Source organism: Pholis gunnellus (genome assembly GCF_910591455.1).
Source record: "Pholis gunnellus genome assembly, chromosome: 19".
Classification (NCBI taxonomy): Eukaryota; Metazoa; Chordata; class Actinopteri; order Perciformes; family Pholidae; genus Pholis; species Pholis gunnellus.
This window is the reverse complement of record NC_136546.1, coordinates 17791154-17811585: the sequence shown is the minus strand read 5'-3', so window position 1 is coordinate 17811585 and position 20432 is coordinate 17791154. Positions and strand designations below refer to the sequence as shown.

The 20432-nt window shown below is 43.6% G+C and overlaps 1 protein-coding gene across 4 annotated transcripts in view; it reads left to right on the top strand.

The window, feature by feature from the left end:
* plcb4b (phospholipase C, beta 4b) overlaps nucleotides 1-20432 on the top strand; it is a 59854-nt gene that overhangs the window by 16333 nt on the left and 23089 nt on the right. For all 4 annotated transcript variants that reach the window (XM_079180319.1, XM_079180320.1, XM_079180317.1 and 1 more), the window contains 3 exons: nucleotides 12859-12956; nucleotides 16948-17028; nucleotides 17792-17851. In XM_079180319.1, coding sequence (XP_079036445.1) covers nucleotides 12873-12956; nucleotides 16948-17028; nucleotides 17792-17851 — 225 coding nt within the window. In that variant the 5' untranslated portion in view covers nucleotides 12859-12872. The remainder of the gene's footprint in view (nucleotides 1-12858; nucleotides 12957-16947; nucleotides 17029-17791; nucleotides 17852-20432) is intronic.

Sequence of the window (20432 nt, the reverse complement as noted above, 5' to 3'; positions counted from 1 at the left end):
AAAGTTGCCTCATCATTGGTGTCGTGGCTTTGTCACTCAGCGGGGACGCGGGGACTCCTCACTGGGCTCGCGCCCAGTGGAAAGCACAAATTCAGGGGAAGCATTTAACCCCCCTGCCCCCGTCCTGCTCCCTCTCCTCACAGCTCCCGTCTCTATATGGACATGTTCTATTTCCACAGCTCCTTTTCTCCTGGCTGCCTTATCGGCAGCTCAGCGGGGCACAAGTTCTCTTTTCATACGTACTTATTTGGGCAAAGGGAGAAATCCCATATTTTTGAGCAACCCCGACTCCCTCCCACTGTCCTCCTCCTGCCCAGTTCCCCTGGTCTCAAACTCTCAAGCCTCTATTTAGGACTCTTTTTTTTTTTTTTTTCCTTTGCGGGGTTATCCCTCATTCACCCGTGTCCCCCTCTGACATGGGCACCAGTAAGGCGAATGGGTGGAAGGCTGCTTCTTATGGCTGGAATTTCAGATGTGACACATTTTCCTTCCATAATGGAGTTCGTTTGAGTCGCCATTCATTCTAAACCCCCTTTCGGTTCTGTATCAGGTACCCTGTGGGGTCATTTTGCAGGAACCAGCACAAACGGTTAACTACAAGTTTACTGAATTCATCTGAGGAGAATGGAATCCTTTTTAAAATGAAATTCAGAGGCTTCTTAAAAACTTCACATATGTCAAGCGGAATATGGTGAGCGTGTGTATCTTCAGTATTTCTGACCATGTTTGGGCAAACCTGGCCCCGAAAACACCCTCGGCAGAGTGTGTGTGTGTGTGTAGCTGGGCAAAGCAGACCTTCGACCCCCTAATCTGGTCTAAATGAGACCGTCGCACACAGCGCGGTCCCGCACAGCGCAGTGCCGCACAGAGTCTGTGATGTAACAGTAATTTAGGGATAATTTTGGTATTTTCCCTCTGAAGACATCGCTCCGCAAAAGGGGCAGTTACCTAACTTCCATGCCCAAATTAACCGGCTTTTGCAGGTTGCCCTGCACCTACCTCCATCACCTCCAAGTGAAACATCAATCCATTTATGCCAAGATTAGACTAAGCCTTGAGTCAGATACTCGCTGTGTCCTCTTATGCCTCCAGGAATATTACAGCACGGGTTTCAAATAGCCTTCTTTGGTATGAACTGTTTCTGTTATGGGACAACTAAGCAGAGAAATGATGCAGTGTAAATATATATTAAGTAGGAGAAAATTTAAAATCTCATTTCTGAAAATAGCCCAACGCTTGTGTTACTTCCTGAGCAGGAGCTCTGATGAAAATAGAAGTGAAAGAAGAGGAAGTCCCGTTTTCAGAAGCAGTTGAGATTAATTTAGCGGTCATCGGTCAGAACAGTATTTCCTTTTACACCGGCTGCTCTCCGGCTCACTCGTATCTGTGCTATGTTTCTTCCCTTTTCCTACCCACGGTTTGTCCAAACACTTTTTAAAATCAACTGCCTTGACGTTGAAGTCTTTCTAATACCAGTGTTCCGGTGGGATGTTTCTATTATTAACCAGACGCGGAGACCATCTCCTCACCATCACCTCCATGAGAAATGTTCTTTTCCACATTCCCTTTGGTGGCTTCAGCTACACATATTCATCACGTGTGCAAAGACTGAGGATTTCTAGTTCTATTGTAAACTCCTTTTCCCCGTACAAAGCCACTTGCTACATCACTGTTACGGAGAGTGCCCCGGCTCTGCATTGATGCAGTTTGTTCTCGGCCTAAAAAATGTTAATTTGTTTCCGCTCTCCTGTAACTTGTCTTTCCCAAATAACTCAAGTTATTCCTCACTTTTGTTATTCACTTGTTAAACTGTCAAATAACAGTAGTTGTGATGCAGATACGCTGGCAGGGGGGGGGGGGGGGGGGGGGGGGGGTTTGGACCAGAGAGCCGTGTCCCAGTCGCAGGGGTAGGTTGAGTGTGCTAATGCGTCAGCCTGGCCCCTCTACCTCATTACATTCAGGGAACTCCCTGACTAAGTGCCTTTTTTAAACAGACGCACAAACACACACTCAAACATGCAGTGCTCTAAATACTTCAGATTAAGATGGCTGATAACCCGGGGACAGCCCTTACCCCTCTCTCCCCTCGTCTTCCCGCTGAGGGGCCTCAGTATTCCCCCAGCGAGGGTCGTCATTGGCCCTCGGGTCAGCAGCCTCTCTCTGACATGCACTCCCGCTCAACAGCCCCCATTTGGCAGAGGCTTCAGGCCATCATTTATTAGGTGAACGCTCGGTCCATTAGGCCACGTGTTAAATTCTTTGTGTAACTTGATTTGGCAGAGGATGGATGTGGATGACTATATTTAGGTGCTCTCTCAGCATGTGGAGCTCCCAGTATGGCCGTGTTTTTATGTGAACTCATTTACATCTTCATCTGCTCTTCAGGAGGAATGAACCCTGGAGAGTGACCTGAAAAGTGTCTTGTGAGTGAGATCCTGGGAAAGTCTTATTCTTATTGACGCCCATGCACACGGTATATGATATTTGTGCGTGTGTGCCTGCATGTGCACACATGTTCAGTCGGACAGCAGCTGGACACTGTAGTCAATGTGTGTGTGAGACTGAAAGACGGCCGGTTTCCAGTATCCCAGGCTCAAGTTAATTATGTAACCCGGGACCAAGGAGGACGTGAGTAAGCAGGGTGATCCTCAACTATAAAAGGCAAAGACGAGGGTGGAAGAGGGTCATTTGGCTTGGAAAAAGACATTCTTCCCTTCAACAGCATAATACTTCCTCATCCGTATAGTCCTAGAGAAACAAACAGTGATAACAGATTTTTGTACATACAACACAAAAACGGCGTACGTCAGCCAACTGACAACTAAGAACGTTTTCTTTTCCTCGTCTCTCCCCATCAATTCTGCACAGAGGGAGCAATTATGACTCGGTAGTTATGACTGGTGAAACTACCATGATTGTTATTCAGCATTTGTAATTTAAGAACTAGAATCGGGAGGGTGGTAGCGAGCTGGAATCCATTTAGTTTTAAACACCTCTTACCTTTCATTTCCCCCCTAATCCTTCCTTTGTTAGGTTGTGGACTGTGTGGGATTTAGCGCAGTGTTCGCTTGATGTTGTTTTTTTCTCACGTTTACACCTGGGACCTGCCACACATGCGCTGACACAATCTACTGTTAGCCAATTACCAGCTTCACTGGAGCAGCTGTGTAAGTCAAGTTGTGTGTTCTATGGTTGTTGTTAGAAGGAAAGATTCTTGTCCTTTTATGAGTCATTGGTCCAAACAAACTTCTAATGCAGCAGACCTCCTCATTGTGAAGAAGTCTCTCCAAGGTTAGTTCACAATAAACAGAAGAATTGTCATCAGTAATAGATTTTGCAGCAATCCACTTGTGTTTTGTTGAAGTCTGTAAGGAGCCTGTAACAAGCTAAAGGAAGGCCACTGGTTCTTATTCCTCCCGTTGTTTGAAGAAGAAAAATGTTGCTTCTGGCTTTTTAATGCGCTCTTTTTCCAACAGTGTAGAAGATTAAGATTTGCGATCTTTTCATCCCGACTCCCCTTCTCTAACCTGTAGGCTAAAAATAGTGACGCACATTCCTGACTCTTTTCAGCTGAGATGGTTTTGTGGTCCAACGAAAACAAACTTAAACGCGCATGGTTTGACAAACGCATTGGATGGAAACGGGCGTGAGAAAAAAACATGGAGACGCATACGCAGCCACATGAGCACACAAAGTCACTCGCTGCTGGAGGGGCCACACAGTCAGTGGAGCCCAAATGTGGATCAATACAAACGAGGGGAAAGGGAATTTTGGTAGTGATTAGCGGCTGGTCTCACCATTCAGCTTTTCCACTCGCTCTCGCCTCAGTCCTGCACCTCTCCGCACTGAAACTGTTCCCTGCATGCAAGGTGTTTTTATGTAGTAACACGTAGCCCACAAGTTGGCATGCTGCATTATAGGCTTCAGTCGAGGAGGTGTGAAATCAGAGATCGTACACAGGGACACACAGGATCTCCATCCTTGTTAAGGTAAGGACATGTTTACCTAGCGATCACTAGCCCCTCTTACAACGTAATGACTAAATGAAATGTAGAAACAGATGCAGGCGGTACTAACATTGATTTCACTGCCATATGGTCTTCTTGGTGTAATAAAAACACTATCTTGCTTTGGGCTCTCATCAAATTTAAGACTTCTTTTATAAGGTGTAAACAGCAGCAGTTTTATGGTTTTGCTCTCTGTGTGTAAGTGTCGTGTGCATCAAACGTCATCCCTTCTGCTAACTGGATTCTATCTGATAGGGCAGAGTTTAATCTAATTCATGGTAATGCAATTGAACAAACCTGCCACCACCAGAATGCTGTCATCCAGTCTACGATCTTGAATCAACGTCTCCTAAGAAGGGAAACCTGTTAAAGTTTGCTTCCCGGATATTGTGCATGTGTGTGTTCTTTTTTTTTTTTTTGTTCTGTGCATCCTGGTGCGAGGTTGTCTGCCGGAGATCATGACATTGTTTGACTAAACTAAAAGCCCTGCAGGACTACTGCAGCTTTTATTACATTTCTTATTAAACATCTGCTACGTGCAGACGGGTTTCACAACAACAGGGACCACCTTTACGATATAATGCAGTTGAATACACGTCGTACATTTAAAAGGGCTAATGTAGAGATGAGAATGTACTGTGACAGCCACGTACACATTACAGTACAGGACTACATGGCTACTGAAGTGACACCATGAACCTGTCAGTGTTGTGTGCCATCTCTGGGAGTTGGCTCCCTGTGGCCTGTGGGTTTCTCCTCCCCTTTGTGTTCATCCAAGCCCTAGATAACCACACATACCTTTGTGTCTCTGCACACGGCAGACTGGTCCGGTATGACTCCTGCTTAACTCGTGACATCCATAGACAAACTGGACATTCATTGAACAGTACCTTCTAACAATTAATGGTTCACTCCGTTCTCAATCTTGTTTTAATGCTTCTCCAAACCTCGCTCGGTCTCACTCTTTCTCTCCTCATCCAAAAACAACAGGAGCCGGGAGCGGCCATGTGCGTCATAGCTTTCTTTTCCAAACTGTCTGCCAAAGTGCTGTTTTAATTTTCAATTCTTAAGATGCAAGTTTAATTGCGATATGATGTGATGCTGCAGCATAATGACTGATCGTTTTATTTCAGTGTGCGAGGGAGGGAGCCATGAAGTAAGGTTTTTAGACCTGTCGAGTGCCAGAGAAGCCTCGTTAGAAGAGTGGCCCCGGTGGGATTTGACCTGTGACCCTTGCAGTGTTGGCGTTTGGCTCTCGCGCATCGAGATAAACAAGCGGCTTGTGTCGACTGACGAGGCTGGCGGAGAGATGTAATGCGTGGGAAAATTATTAGTGTGATCTCCAGCGGAATACGATGCATTGAGGAACATCTGCCAGAATGCATAACAATACGCTACATGAGAAGTCGTCGGTGTGGCCCAATTCTGTGTTATTTGCTTTCTTTGATTGAAATTAGTGACGACGCTGGCAAAGGATGCATAATCATTTTAACTTGTGTTGCATTAACTGGTCCAGTAAAAAGTGGAGCTGTGATAGAAAGCTGGATTTCAAAGGTAAGAATTAAATGTCAGCATTGGTTTAAGTTTAAGTTAACTTGAATGTCCGCTGCTTTGTGTTAACTATCTTTTAGAAGGTGAGCGTCAAGCAAACATATTCACATATTTTCTTATAATTCTGATGAAAATTATTCTTTTGTAGCAGAGACTCGGCGTGGGTGAAGTGGTAGATGTGTGTGTTCTACGATGGCTTCAGAGAGGAAGATTGATGGTATTATTGGGTGTAATGAAAACACAAAATGCTTTTTAGTGTTTTCAGTTCTGTATTGTTATACGTTGTCAGCAGTGATCTACTGTATGTAAATAGATAGGAGAGGCGTGTTTCGTGCCGCAATGCAAATATCCTCGACAAACCGGTAAGAGGACATGGTGGCACTTTGTCATGTGTACAGTTTAGATTAGAGACCCGGATGCACTGAGAAAGTAGTGTGCTTGTATTGTATGTACATGTGCATTAAAACATCAGCCGCCGTGCTGCCACCATGGTAAACATTACGTGACAGCATGTTTGACTCGCACACACACAGCTTGTTCTTCCTGGTATTTATTTTTTCTCAAACTTAGTCGGCAGCATGTGGAGCAGCAGCCTCGTGTAAGAACATTGAGAGATGTGTGCGGAGTATGTAAACAAAGCTTGGCTGGTGTTTAAACGAACATAATTCTCTTGTACACTCCCAAGTTTCTAGAATCTGGGGCAAGTGAAAATACTACAATCGGGTCGGTATGCACGTGTAATTGATTTCCTATATTGTGTTTCAATGATGAACACAACAAAAGGAATGTTAGAAAGTCCTATTTCAAGCATGCAGGCTGCTCATCGGATTAGGAGAAGCAAATAACATGAATCAGAACTACATTTTGGATGGAAAAAAGATGATTGTTATCATTTGTCAGATTTAGTTTTCACTGTATTGCAACGAAAAAAGAAAATAACAAGGCCGCTTGAACAATCATAATGCTGTTTTGGACTTTAATCTTTAATCTTACTTCAGCAGAGGCTCCTTCCTTCGGCCCCGTTACCAACATTACACATTGTTTGTGTCAAATCATTAAGTTGTGAGGTTTAGTTTGTCTTCTACTCGGTTGTGATCTGTTGAAAGGGGTCAGCGCTGCCCTTGTGTACAGCATCTGCTCCAGTGGAGACAGCTGTGATTATTAGATTATTTAAGCATATATAAAAATAATATAAAATGTTTTTTGATTGTTTTTTTGAAACGTTTTTTGTTGTTGTTTGCTCTGTGAATGCTTTGTATTCATCCATCTCGCCCTGTTCTTACATTTCGGACAGACAGATGAACCTGCAAGGTGGTTTTTCTAGTTTGCCTCGGTTTCACGGATGTTTTTACGTCACAGGGCTGTTTGCTCTGTCATTAGCTGTGGTTTAAAACCAGTTTAAACCTTTTGTTGTCTGGGTTAATGTCACATGATCACTTAAAACTTGTTGCTGTATCCTCAGAAGCTGCGGTTTAAACTGCACCTGTGGTTTAGTCTGAAATAAACCTTGACTCCTGTAGAGCCAGAAACAGAGTTTATAAACATACCAACCGGTTATTGATTAATGCCCGAAATGAAAAAGTTACAGAAACAAATAATCATGGCTGACTGTAACCATAGTTTTAGTGTTGGCTAGTACTGTGTATTTGACAGCTGAATGGTACTGCAGTAAATTGAAACAGAAAGGTTCCTGTCTTCTAATCCATAAATCCTGTTCAATATTGAAATAGATTAACAATCTGATAGCAGACAGAGATGGAACCTTTCACCTGACTCCACCTGCTCATTAATGCTGCGACAGCAGCAGGTGGGCCCGGCGTTCGGCAAACCAGAAACTGTTGTGTCTAAGAGAGGACAAAGACATGGCAAACACCGAGTCCCAGGTGGAAATAGAAATGCAGATTTCTGCAACCAGACGTGAAAACAAACTACATCTGTTCTTAAAATGGTCCCACTAATCAGTACAGTTAAAGATCACTACATGGTAATCTGTTTTCTCCTACGATGCTAGACAGCCACGCAGAAAAAGGAAGGCTACATCTACAAATAACAGACATGAGTGTGTCAAAGCACCAATACTCCTGGGTGTAGTATTGTATAATGAAATGGAGCGTGTGAGTTAATGTTTTGATTTGAGATGCTAGCCTGTGGTTGAGAATCGTGGGTGGCAAAACGGAATGATGCGTGTTTGTTTATCTCAGGATGCCCCTCAGCAAAGCACTTACAAGTTAAGTTTGGCATTATGGGAAAAGTAGGAGAAAATCTGTTGTTGGTGTAATCTCTCTGCTCACTACAGAAGATCCAGGAGATACCGTGTAGAAAAACACAAGACGGGGACGAACCGCCTGGAACAAAATCACCTAACAAATCCAAAGTTGTGTCCCGTGCTGCGCTGCTAACATAGTTTTCTTTGCCTTTTTAGTTTTCTCCTGTTGTATTATATATTTATCTGTCTGTTGTTTTGGTCCTGAAAGATGCAAAACAAACACAATATGCAACACGTACTGAAGTAAAAACCAATAATTATTGGTCCAGCCGGCCATTCGACTGTAACATTTAGGATTTTTTTTTTCCAGTCAGGCCATACATGGTCAAAGAACGAGCACCTGGGCAAAAACTGTCAAGTAGCATGATGAAAACCATCACATACGTAACATTTATCTTGTGCCTCTAACGCCGACCAGCTGTTCAAGATAAACACTGAGCAAAGGAGCGATGCGTTTCCTGCTTCTGAGCCTACAAAAGGAGAAGACTGCAGAAAAAATGATGTTACCTGGAATTTGACTCGTTTAAATACTTTTAGTAAGCCATTGATGCAGTGTGGACCAATCACTCGTAACAGCTGGAACAGAGCTGTCATGGAATCAGCTTCGTACCTACAGTATTGCACATACATAGTGTAGTCTTCTGGCTAGCATCCTTGTCAAGGCAACGTTCAAGGTATTACAAAAATCAGTTATGAACAGAAATGGTCTTGATTTATTATTATTCTGTATTCTCTAAAGTTTTATTGTAACGGTAATGCCAATACTGTGTCTAGTAGCCCATGAATCTCAGAATTTGAAGTATCGTCATCGTTGCGAATCTAGATCATTTTGAGAGATTGCAGAGATGTAGTACTTCTATAAGCCGTATGAGATCCTCACAAAAATAAAACGTGAACTCAAATGGGTTGGACGAGGTCAGACTTTAAATTTGTGCATGAAAGCTGTATCACCAAAAACCATCAGGAGATAGTTTTTTGCTGTAAGATCAAGTGAGGCATGAAACCAGGACTAAAAAGGCCGGTTTTCTACCTCCAGTTTCATTTGGCTTCTCTTGGTTAGACAGAGCTGCAGAATGTGTTATTTTCAGCGCTGGAGCCCTTTTACTTAATACCTGTTGTGGATTATGCATTAAAGCAGAGCTTTGGTTATTGTGCCAGCCACGTCGGATGTGCCTCTCTGTGTGTTGTCCACTCGAGTGTGTCCCTAGTCAACCTTCCACCGCTGGCTGACTGATGTAGCCTAATTTTAGTTTATGAGGTGTGGGACCGCTGGGTGTTACCCTAGCTGCCATTTTAGATGAGGAGGCTGGAAACGGTGTGCCTCCCGGGGCTCCTATCTATCGTAATTATCTCACTGTCAGGGGTTGGACTGGGGGGCTCGGACCTCACTCGCTTCCTTCAGCTTCCCTCTGCTCCTCACGTGCGCACGCTCACACGTCCGGGAGCTCAGAGGCCCGATGTGGGCGCTGGCACGACCTTACAGAACCTCGGCGTGCCGCGCTGCAATTGGACGGATTTTATCCCGCTGAGGAAAATGTTATCTAACGCAAACTGTTGCGAGTGGAAGGATCTAGGCTAACATCAGACAGGACAGCACAGCCCAATTAGTCCAAATTAGATATAGGATTTGTCGTATCATTCTGAATCCGGTTTAGGAATTTTAAAACATTTCTCTCCGGTTTAGTTTAGTATTATTAAATAATCGAGACAGGGTGCAGCCTATTTACACTTGCCTTCTCTCTGTGGGTTGTGTTATTGGCATCATGCCTGGCCTCAGTTCTTAATCTCCACAGGAAGTTTGCATCTGTGTTTTCATTCCCCTGACAGGGTGTGTGTGTGTGTGTGTGTGTGTGTGTGTGTGTGTGTGTGTGTGTGTGTGTGCGTGTGTGTGTGTGTGTAGGTGTGTGTGTGTGTGTGTGTGTTATGGTCCCCTGGAAGGACACCACAGATGGTGGAGGGCTGGGTTTGATAAAGTTGGCTCCTCTTTAGTACATCACTGGGTGTATTGACGCGGTTCTGGACGTACTGGGACTGAAAACCAGCCCGGGACTTTGAGATGGAGAGGCCTTTTTATGTGAGCGCCCAGAGGGCACGAACTGAAACATTTTTGGCGTTATAATTTGAACGGTAATTCTGTTTTTTTTTTTGTGGTATAAAGACAATATGTATTAGAATGGCCCGTCTGTGCCATCTGCAGCTGCGAGGTCCAGTCTGCCCCTCGGCCTTAGTGCGACATCTCCTGTAGCTCCGTGACGCATATAGCGGACAGACCAGAATGAGCTCGGCAAATAACAGGAGTAATAGAATGTTTTTCTCGTTTTCTGGTTGGTCCATCCTCCTTTATAGAGTAATTATCTTTTTAATGAACCTGCACATGGGGGTGAGATTAGCTCTTATTAGCTGCTGTATAATTGTCAAGCCCTTCTGAATCATAATGACATCTCAATACCTCCGTCTGCGTTTGTCATGCCGGGGGTGGACTATAGCCCACTCAGCAAGTAGTTCTTGTAGCCTCTGTTGATGTTGTCTCTGATTTGTGTTCCCTACATCAACAGCAGACATCCCCCGCTGTACTCACCCTGCTGTCCCCCAGCCTCTCTGTCACACACAGCTGTTTCACTCGTCCGTCTCTCCCGACCCACCACTGTTCTGTTGTCTCTCTACGCCTCTCATGTCACTCTCTCCTCGCCTCTCCGTTCCATCTTTCTGTCTCTCACCCCTTCGTACCTCCCGTTGACTCCACCTTTTAGTTCACTGCTTTTATTTTCTCTTGCCTCCTATCTTATCGGCCTCTTCCTCTCCTCCCACCTCTATAGCGCGTACTCTTTGTTTGTCCCTATTTCTTTCCGTTTCACTCCTCCTTTGTGATCTCACCCATCAACATCCAGTTGGGTTTATCCCTGGGAGGAGAATGGGTGGTTTGTGATTTGAAATGTGGGACTTTAATCTCGGCGCTAACAGCAGGACGCTTGCGCACACACACACACACACACACACACACACACACACACACACACACACACACACACACACACACACACACACACACACACACGTACACAAACATACACACATTCATGCAGGTGGATATTTTCTCCAATAAAAACTATACTGAGGGTATAAATTATACCCTCAGTACACCTTTTGGAGTATTTTTAGAGACTAAATTACAGCCATGCTGATTGGAAAGTACGTGATTGTTTTGATTATATGTTATTAATGTGATTTTCTGTACATTAGACAACACATATAGCGTCTGTATTAACTATCGTCATGAAGGGATCTTAGCCCTGAAACATGTCCCAATCAAATCGCACCTCAGAGTATTCCCATAATGACTTATTACCAGCTGAGCTCTTAGACTATACATAGTATGTCACGTTCACCCTCTCGCTTTGCCTGACACATTTGAGGCTGACGTAAGGAGAAGCCTATATTTGGGTGGTGTCATCAACAATATTACAGTTTCCTGTCAGGACCCCCCCCCCCCCCCCCCCTCCCCTCCATGATGCTACACGTTCAGATGTGTTACATGAATCATGCCCGACTTGTTTTTTTGTGTTCGAAGAGAAACAGACTGTTTCAGACTGAGTGCAAGATGAAAGTAGACTTAATGGAAAATTCCACCCTCAACAATGCTCTCAGATATGCTGAACCTGTGTCACGCCGGGGTTATCCAGTGATGATGTGGTGCGCCCACGTATACTGTACATACAGCTCCACTTCATTCAGGCGTACTGAGCTACTGGTAGAGATTCTGATCTTTTACAGCGCATTGCTTCTTCTGTAAATATCTAGAAGAGGTCTTTCTGCACGTCACAATAACAAAACGGCAATTGGAGCAATGCCCAAAACATTTTGAAGTAGTCGTAGAAAGGATTCTAGGGATTGTATTCCTTCAAAACATAAATCTGAAAAATATTTCTAACCACTTGATTGCAACTCAACAACCCAGCAATGTCCTCTTTGTTGTTTTAAAACACTGTGAGGCTGAATAGGATATGTGCTCGGAGAGGTTGTGGAGGAGGGCTGTGTTTGTGAAAGCGTCTGCTGTTGGGCTGCCAGTTGCTGCGTAATCAAGTGCTTGTGACTCTGAGCCAAGAAACGTCCGATTTATGACCGCATTGACGGATTTGTTTCTACTTTTAGACATGTCCATTAATGTCTCTGTGCACTTGTCCCAGGCTAGACTACTTAATTAATGAATTACTTGTTTAAAATCACATTATCTAATGAAGTTATGTTGTACTTTATGTATTTTCATGTAAACACATTGCTCTTTTTACAGTCTTTGCACAGTGAAAGGTGGGTCTGACCAGAGGGCGTTAACATTCTTTCAATTCATGATCACATTTTGGGCAATTAAAAATGTTTAAATATTTGGTAATAAATGTCAATATTAACACGAGCATTGATGTGTTACATCACAGTACATTCATATCATTTAGTATATAGCTTGAAAAAACAGGCTAAAGTGTGCAGTTACGCTTAAGGTTCTGTTGGGTTCTTTGATTGGCTGAAGGGGGTTCAGGTTTTTGAGTTTTTGCTTCCTTTCCCTGGTCTGGTTTTGTCACTCGAACATTAACACAGTGGATCTGATTAGAAACCCACAAACAACGTTTGTGATGCTGCGACATGTTTATCAGAATTAGTTTTATTATTCGTGATTAAGTCATTTGTCATCAAAACATTTAAAGACTTTTAAAGAGATTCTTATGCTGGAGTTCATGAACATCTAAGTTTAACATGTGAGTTTCACCCAAAACAATTCCCAAATCCTGCATATCAGATTGTCGGTAAATGGTTTCACATGTAGTTATTGAGCTTCTCAGTGGAGGGCCAGGTACGGTATAATCAGTGAGTCAGCATCTCTTTGTGACGAGAGGAAAGAAGACATATTGTATGTGTTTACGTAGGATGCGCTCTGTCCTTGAAAACTCAATGTTCCTTCCATTTACAGTACACTGGGTTCCTGCAGAGCTTTCACTAATTCTTTCTCTCTGTGTATGCGTCTGTCTCTCCTCTGTCTCTCAGGTTTGTGAGCAGCCATGACAAAATCCTACGAATTCAACTGGCAGAAGCACTTGCCGGAGTTCATGCAGGATGGCGCCTCCTTCGACAGGTTTGATGAGGTAAAAAATGATGCGTATCTTTGGCTGCTTATTCGGTTTCTACGTTGCGTAACAAATAAATGAATAGAACGGCTCAGAATGTCAAAAATAAAACAGCCTCCTGACCCGTTTATATCGTGACACATTTCGGTTTACTGTCCTTGATGAGCGTGTGAAGGCTCAGCCTGTGATGCGCGCTGCACGAGTTTGTCAATAACCTTGTTGTTCCAGGTTATTTGCTCTGTCCTTTTCTCATCCTTCACCCTTAATGACGGTCCCCCCCCGGTCAGTCATTAGCGTTCACTCACTCACTCACACACATAATGTAGCAGAGGCGTCCCCTTTATAACCTGATACGTCATTGTTGTAGTCGGAGCTGCATATGTAGGCGGTTCACATCGATCAGCGTCGTTAAGACGCTTCGGCGTGGCGGCTGCTCGTCTGCAGCACGTCCACGGTCTTAACCAGCACAGAAAAGGTTATACGTGTGTGATCGCAGTAGGTGAAGGTGCTCTTTGTTTTCACGTATCGACCATTAATCATTGGAGTTGAGTAGCATGATTTGAAATCAGGAGAAAATGTGGGAAAATACAGCTTTGGAGACCAAAAAAAAACGTATAAATTCAAAAATGTCTAAGAGTTTCTGAAGCGCTCACAGCAAGTTTAAAGTTGAGATTGATACAGCACAGTAGACATCAGGGTATAAAACGCAGTTGCAAAGTGCTTTCCCAAAGATTTAAACAACATAACGAACACCAACAGATACATTAAATAATAATACCATAATAAGAAAAGGGTAACATTAAATTATTACTCAGTTACAGCTGCAAGCATATTTATTGCCCGTCTATCCAATACAAATATAATTACAAATGATTTTGACAAATATTTTCCAAGAGCACAAGTGTCACCTGAGATCCATCTTGCAGTGTGTGTGTCTGTGTGTATGACCCTGAGTGTATCTTCCTGTCTTTTTGCCCACGTTTCCTCTGACTAACTTAATCAGGACACTTAGCTAGGACATTTGCCGAGCAAAGGCAAAGTGTGTCACACACACACACACACACACACATCAGTCCTCTCTGTTTGTGAGAGTAGGGAAAAGCATCATCAAATCCACAGCCATGTCAGAGTGATCCATGAAACTGGGCCGGCATGCTTCTGAAGAAAGTCCTCCGTGTGTTGCTGCTCTGTTGCCTGTGCCTGGAAAATACAAAGCCTGCAGGGGAGATCTGCGTCGATTTGAAATGACGTACGGCGAGTCCACCCACAGACATAGACATGCTCTCTATCAGTCCCTGTCATGAGGGCACTCACACGCACGCACGCACGCACGCACGCACACACACACACACACACACAAACGGGCACAAATATGCTTCACAGCATGGATGTTTTCCACTGAACGAAACCCCACCGAGTGACAGATGGTAGAGACAGGTAATGGGCAGGGCGTGTACGTGTGTGTTAATACATAGTTTAGAGTGCCATTCAAAGCTTTATAGGTGATCTCTTATCAATGCCTCGTGTAGCTGTTACGGTCATGTCCAAAGTAACAGTATGCAACGTTTGACTACTTGTAAGAGCATCTTCATGTCTGGCTCCTGTCTTTTGCTTACGTTTTCTTATTGTCTTCTAGTCTGCCATTTGTTATCTGACTAAATGTGGTGGATACTTTTTTCTTTGCCGTCTCTGTTTTAGCTTTACACAGTGCAGTGCTAGAGACTTTAAGATTAGCTATAGATTTCCAATAAGTTATTAGTTATTGTCTCGCGGTGAGATATTTCAGATCAGTCCAGAGGCAGGAAAGGTCAGAGGTCACAGAGATCTTTAGAGGCCCCTTGGCTGATAGCATGACTGATCACTGTGTGTGTGTGTGTGTGTGTGTGTGTGTGTGTGATGGTGTGTGCGTGTGTGATGGTGTGTGCGTGTGTTTCATTCATTGTCTACTAATTGGAAATCAATCACTTAAGATCTGGCCGGTGTTTGGTTCCATGTGGACTGGACAGCCTCATATTGACAGACAGTTAATGAAGGCAGAGAAAAACAAGTCTCTGAAAACTGTTGGTCATTTGAATCATTTATTTCTTCCAAAATGTTTTGTAATATTGGTAGATATTACTGTTGTAGGCTTACCTGGTGAGTACAGCCGTATTTCATTGCTGTGAACAAAAATGTTAGAAAACAGTCGTACTCTGAAGTCGACGGTTAGGCAACATAAGCCTATTATACATGCAGGGTGTGGGTATTTGCTCTATGCATGCTTTATTATAACGAATAATAATGTAACAAACATAAAAAATAAACTTGGCCTGAACACTAATTGCAAAATTCGGATATAATGCAAATAAGAGCGTGGCGGGGCATGGTGAGCGTCTTATATCCCCTTGATGCGCTTTAATGTAGATGTCAACAAACGTGTGTGTGTGTGTGTGTGTGTTTGTTTAAGTTACGTAGCTTAACTTAATAAAGTTAATGCGGACTAGTTTTGGGGTTGCTGTTATTGTGTCAATGATTATTGTATTGAGGGAACGAAGCGCTTGGCTGCACTCACAAAGGCACTTAGGAAAGAATGTACACATGTTGAGTGGGACCTGGACTTCAATGACTAGGGGCGCCTGTCTATCCACGTCCACCCAGAGATGGTCGGAGCTTCAGATGATTGTTCCTTTGCGTGTCGGTTAGAAGGACTGAGTGTTACAAACCTTTTAGTTTTACGACATCGAGCCGTTTGACGGCGTAACGGTAGTCTGCTGTATGTTCTAAACAGTCGGGTCTCATTTGGGGCCGTCTCTTTCATTAGGTTGGCTTCACTCTGTGACGCCGATCTTCTGTCAGTCCCAATTCAGATGAAAGAGTCCGGCTTTTAACTGCACTTACAGCAGTCTCACTGTTTCCTATAATGGAAATAAGATTGTGGAATTGTTTTTTATGATGGTTTTAGATGACATGATATGGCCAAATAAAAACCTACTTAGTCCTATTCGCAGCAGTGTCCCATGGGAGCAACATCCTGAAATAATACTGTGTGTGTGTGTGTGTGTGTGTGTGTGTGTGTGTGTGTGTGTGTGTGTGTGTGTGTGTGTGTGTGTGTGTGTGTGTGTGTGTGTGTGTGTGTGTGTGTGTGTGTGTGTGTGTGTGTGTGTGTGTGTGTGTGTGTGTGTGTGTGTGTATCACACTGTTCCCTACTGCTAATGCAAGAGTTAAAGTGACCCAGCAGCCATCTCCTATTGTTTTTCTTCTCATGTTTTATTCTTCTCAGATTTCAGAATTTAGATGGATAAAAAACACACACACACACACACACACACACACACACACAGTCATTCATTAGTGCAATCACAGCTTCCAGCAGCTGATTCAACTGAGGGAAACATATTTGGGTAAGATAAGCAGCCTCATGTTGGTCGATTTTCTGCCCCGACACTCCTGTTGAACTGAACAGGGGCCGCTGTATGCTGCACAGGAGCTGATAGACAAACATTAATGTGTGTGTGTGTGTGTGTGTGTGTGTGTGTGTGTGTGTGTGTGTGTGTGCAACAGCATCATCTCAGCTGGGAGAACACACTTTTAATCTTGCTCAAACACACACACACACAGAGATGCTTCTCACCCAGGGTTGTCACCTGTCTCTAACGCACAGCTCTGTGTTCCTGTCAGATGATGTTTGCGTTTAACAGTTCATAGCGGTCACATTCATGTCACTTAATGTTTGCCCAAGCAAAAGGTTTCATCTCCTCTGCACGCAACGTGTGTGTGTGTGTGTGTGTGTGTGTGTGTGTGTGTGTGTGTGTGTGTGTGTGTGTGTGTGTGTGTGTACATACATTTGCGCATACTTTGTATGTTTTTGTATGTCTCTTTCGGCAGACAGGTACATCTTAGAAAATGAATTATGGTTGTTTAAGCTCTGTGTGTGTGTAACAGGTTGACTGTTTAATGTCCTCCCATGTCAAATAAAACCCTGTGAATGATGAAGCCTCTTCTCTTATAAATATGTTCTTCCCCTCTGCAGGACCCGTTCGTCTTTGAGCCCAACTGTCGGATGACGGTGGACGAGTATGGCTTTTTCATTTGCTGGAAGAGTGAGGGAAAGGTACGACCTCCACCTCCTTAGTGTTTGTATTTTCTTGTCCTCCAAAGTATGTGCGTTTATTTAGTAGTAAAAAGGTTTATCTTGTTCAGAAGTACGTTCTTTTCTGACACAAAAACCTGTAAAACATGTAACGCATCATAAAGCATCATCATAGCACTGACCGGGGGGACACTGATGACTATTTTCCAACGTATATTTTTAGATTTACTTTCTTCCCTCTACGTGTCCAGTTGTTTTCAGCTCATGCAAGTATGGTATTCAAATCAACAAGGGGAGAAGATATATTGGTAATTCATTACATTACAAGTCTGCTGCTCAACAGCAAAAACCTGTAGGACAGGAAAACTAATATGTTTCTCTGCATTCTCTAAACCTGCTTATCCCGTGTAAGTGTTGCAGGGGGGCTGGAGGCCGTCTCACTGGGAATTAAACTCCCAAATTGAACCATGAGTTCTAATCTGACAGCAGTAAACAAAGAAGGACGTGTTATTAGGTATCGGAAACGTGATTATGAGGAAGATGTGGCGATGTTGCGTAATATCCTCTGTTAATAACTGTCGTCAGATGCAGAGAGGTTGTGGTGTTGTCTCTGTGTGTTAGAAATGATTGCAAACCAAACAAAGTGCACCGTGACCCATCTGTCTTGTTTTCTTATCTTTTCCCCCCGTCCCTCTACGTCTCTCTCTCTCTCTCTCTTCACCTGCTATCATATTTTCTCTCTGTGCTTATTTTCTCCGTATCTTTCTGTGCGTCTCTCCTGCAGGAAGGCCAGGTTCTCGAGTGTTCCCTCGTCAACAGTATCCGCGTCGGTGCCGTCCCAAAGGTGAGACCTCCAGGAAAGACAATTTCCTTCGCTTCTGTTTTTACAGCGCTCACGCTCTCCGCACACACACACACACACACACACACACACACACACACACACACACCACACAGACATCCAGTCTCTCGCTCCCTCAGTGACTCTCTCGGTGAAATCTGGGGAGACTTCCACGTCAGGTGCATTATTCATGCTTTAATTAGCTACAGCGGTGTATTCTATCAATCGACCGACTGATCTGGGACTCTCAGCTGAGTTCTCCTGAGCCTCTCCCGGATTCACCAGAGGCATTAGCAGAACATAAACATAAAATATTGAACTCATTAATATTTATACAACCCTGGCCGGGGGTTTAGCTGCAGGTTCTTTATTTTGTTTTTGGTGTGCGCTTTTGACACAGAGAGGAACAATGAAACACTGTGCTTCCGGTCCTGTTATGATGGGCTGTCAGAGGACAACTGGGTTAAGGAGTTCACTCTGTGGGATCACGATCTCTCAGGTATAGGTCGTTCCGTCTCTGTCAGAACGACCTTTCCTTGTCCTGTAATGGGAAACGGATCTAGAAATAGCCAATATGTACCAAGCAGCTGCATTGTTTTGTATTTTCAGAGCAGCTGGCAGCCAATCAACCAACCAATCTTTTTAGCTATGTAGCCAGATACACACACACACGCACGCACACACCCTTTAAATGAAATATTGTGTCGTAGTATTGAACCTTACAGACCAGATGAATTATGAAAGCTGTTACGGGTTTTACCCATGTGGACTCCTGCCTCCAATTAGGATGCAAGCCTGTCAAGCCACAAAGTCAAACACCTGACAGGTGACACTGGTGTGTACTGTGTACATAAGCATTACCAGTTTGTGGATGTATTGTTGACAGCAGGAGGGGGTCTGTTTGCTCGGCCCTCCGTGTGGACGCGCGCGTGTGTGTGTGTGTGTATGTACATGTGTAAGGGCACGTATACAGATCCTGCAGCCTGATAGCAGCCCCTCCTGTCCGTTCAAACGCTGTATTGTGTTCTGCAAGTAGCCGACTAAGAACAACAGAGAGCACCGGGGGCTTCTCTTCAGAGGCTAACGCGGTTACACGAGCCCCCGAGAGCTGTTTCACTTAATCCAATGAGCGGGAAACGATGAATGGCTCAGCCTGTTGCTGTTAATTCGACCATACGACAAACACTACGCACCTCCATGGTGACGATGGTGGCAGACTGAAATCTGAAAAGTCGTGCTGTGTTTCTGATAGCGAGAGAATGTTTCCATGGATTTTGTGTCAGTGATTGAACGGGAGTTTGCGGTCGCGTCAGACTGAACTGAAACTGAACTGAAAGTGTTAATAGGGCCATTTACTTTTTCAGCATTGTTGTTTTGCCTTGAAGTTAAAGCCTTATAAAGTCATTTAAATGTCTAAAATACAGCTTTACAGTCGTATGTCTTAAGTGTATAAAGCTGGTTTTCGTATTTGTTGTAGAATTCGATCTTGTTATTTAAAGATTGTTAGTGGGGGGGGGACACAAACGGCGGGAAACTAAATGAAGCAAAAGCCATGAATCACGTAGTTTCAGTAATAAACCGACGTTTTATTTTTCTATGGTGCTTCTCATCGTTGGCTGGTCACATCAAGCACATGCTAATGTTCTCTGAGATCAATAGCGGCTCGATGGGGTTCCCGCCTTTCATTGTGTGTGCTCAATCACAATCCAAGTCTGTATTTGCTGCTTTTTGTTGTAGCATTGAAAAGAAAAGGTCTTAATCAATCAGTCATTTGTTGCCGTCTGAATGTTGCTTTTCTTCGTTTCATACCCAGATCTTAGACATCGTTGGGGTCCTGTGCAGACATTAAAACCCATTAACATCCTGGACAACAAGTGTCAAGTGTATTTGTATTCCCGTCCAACATGTGCAGTGAATAGAAACCTACATATAGTTGCATTTGTCACCTATATGGCTCCAAAACATGTTAAATAACATAAATAACTAAGTCAGCTTCTTAACTGTTGATTGTTTTTTACCTTTTGAGTGAAGTTAAACCAAACTACTCGTGCACATTCACTAAACCAACAGAAGCGACCAGTTAACGTCCTTTTGAGCCGATCCTCGTCACATTCAAGTGTTACTCACCACTTGACCTACTCCAGTAAAGTGGTGTCTGCACTGTTGAACGCATCCACATCTGGATTTAGTGGAACTTTTCGAGCTGCTAAGATTTCTTTTGAATTTAGTATTGTAATATGTTCCTCCATGATGTTTATTGTATCCCTTTTGAGCTGAGCTTTAGTCTCCCAAGCAGCATGATTCATCCAGTTTATCATACTTTTCAACATCCTGAGTCTTATCCACAGCTCCACTAAACATTTCAACTGCCTTCTCTCTAAACTGCTTTCTCGTTGTGTTTTCTTGCCAGTGACTATTTTTACGGCAACAATACCAGAATAGGAGATTGAAACCTCCTTGAAACTTTCTTTCATTTCCTCTTGTAAGTTATTGAACACCACGGCTTTACCCCTCATTTGTTTTCTATGTTTCTCTTTCTATTTCTTTCTGAAGATCTTTCTCTGTTTCTGTCTTTTTGTTCCAA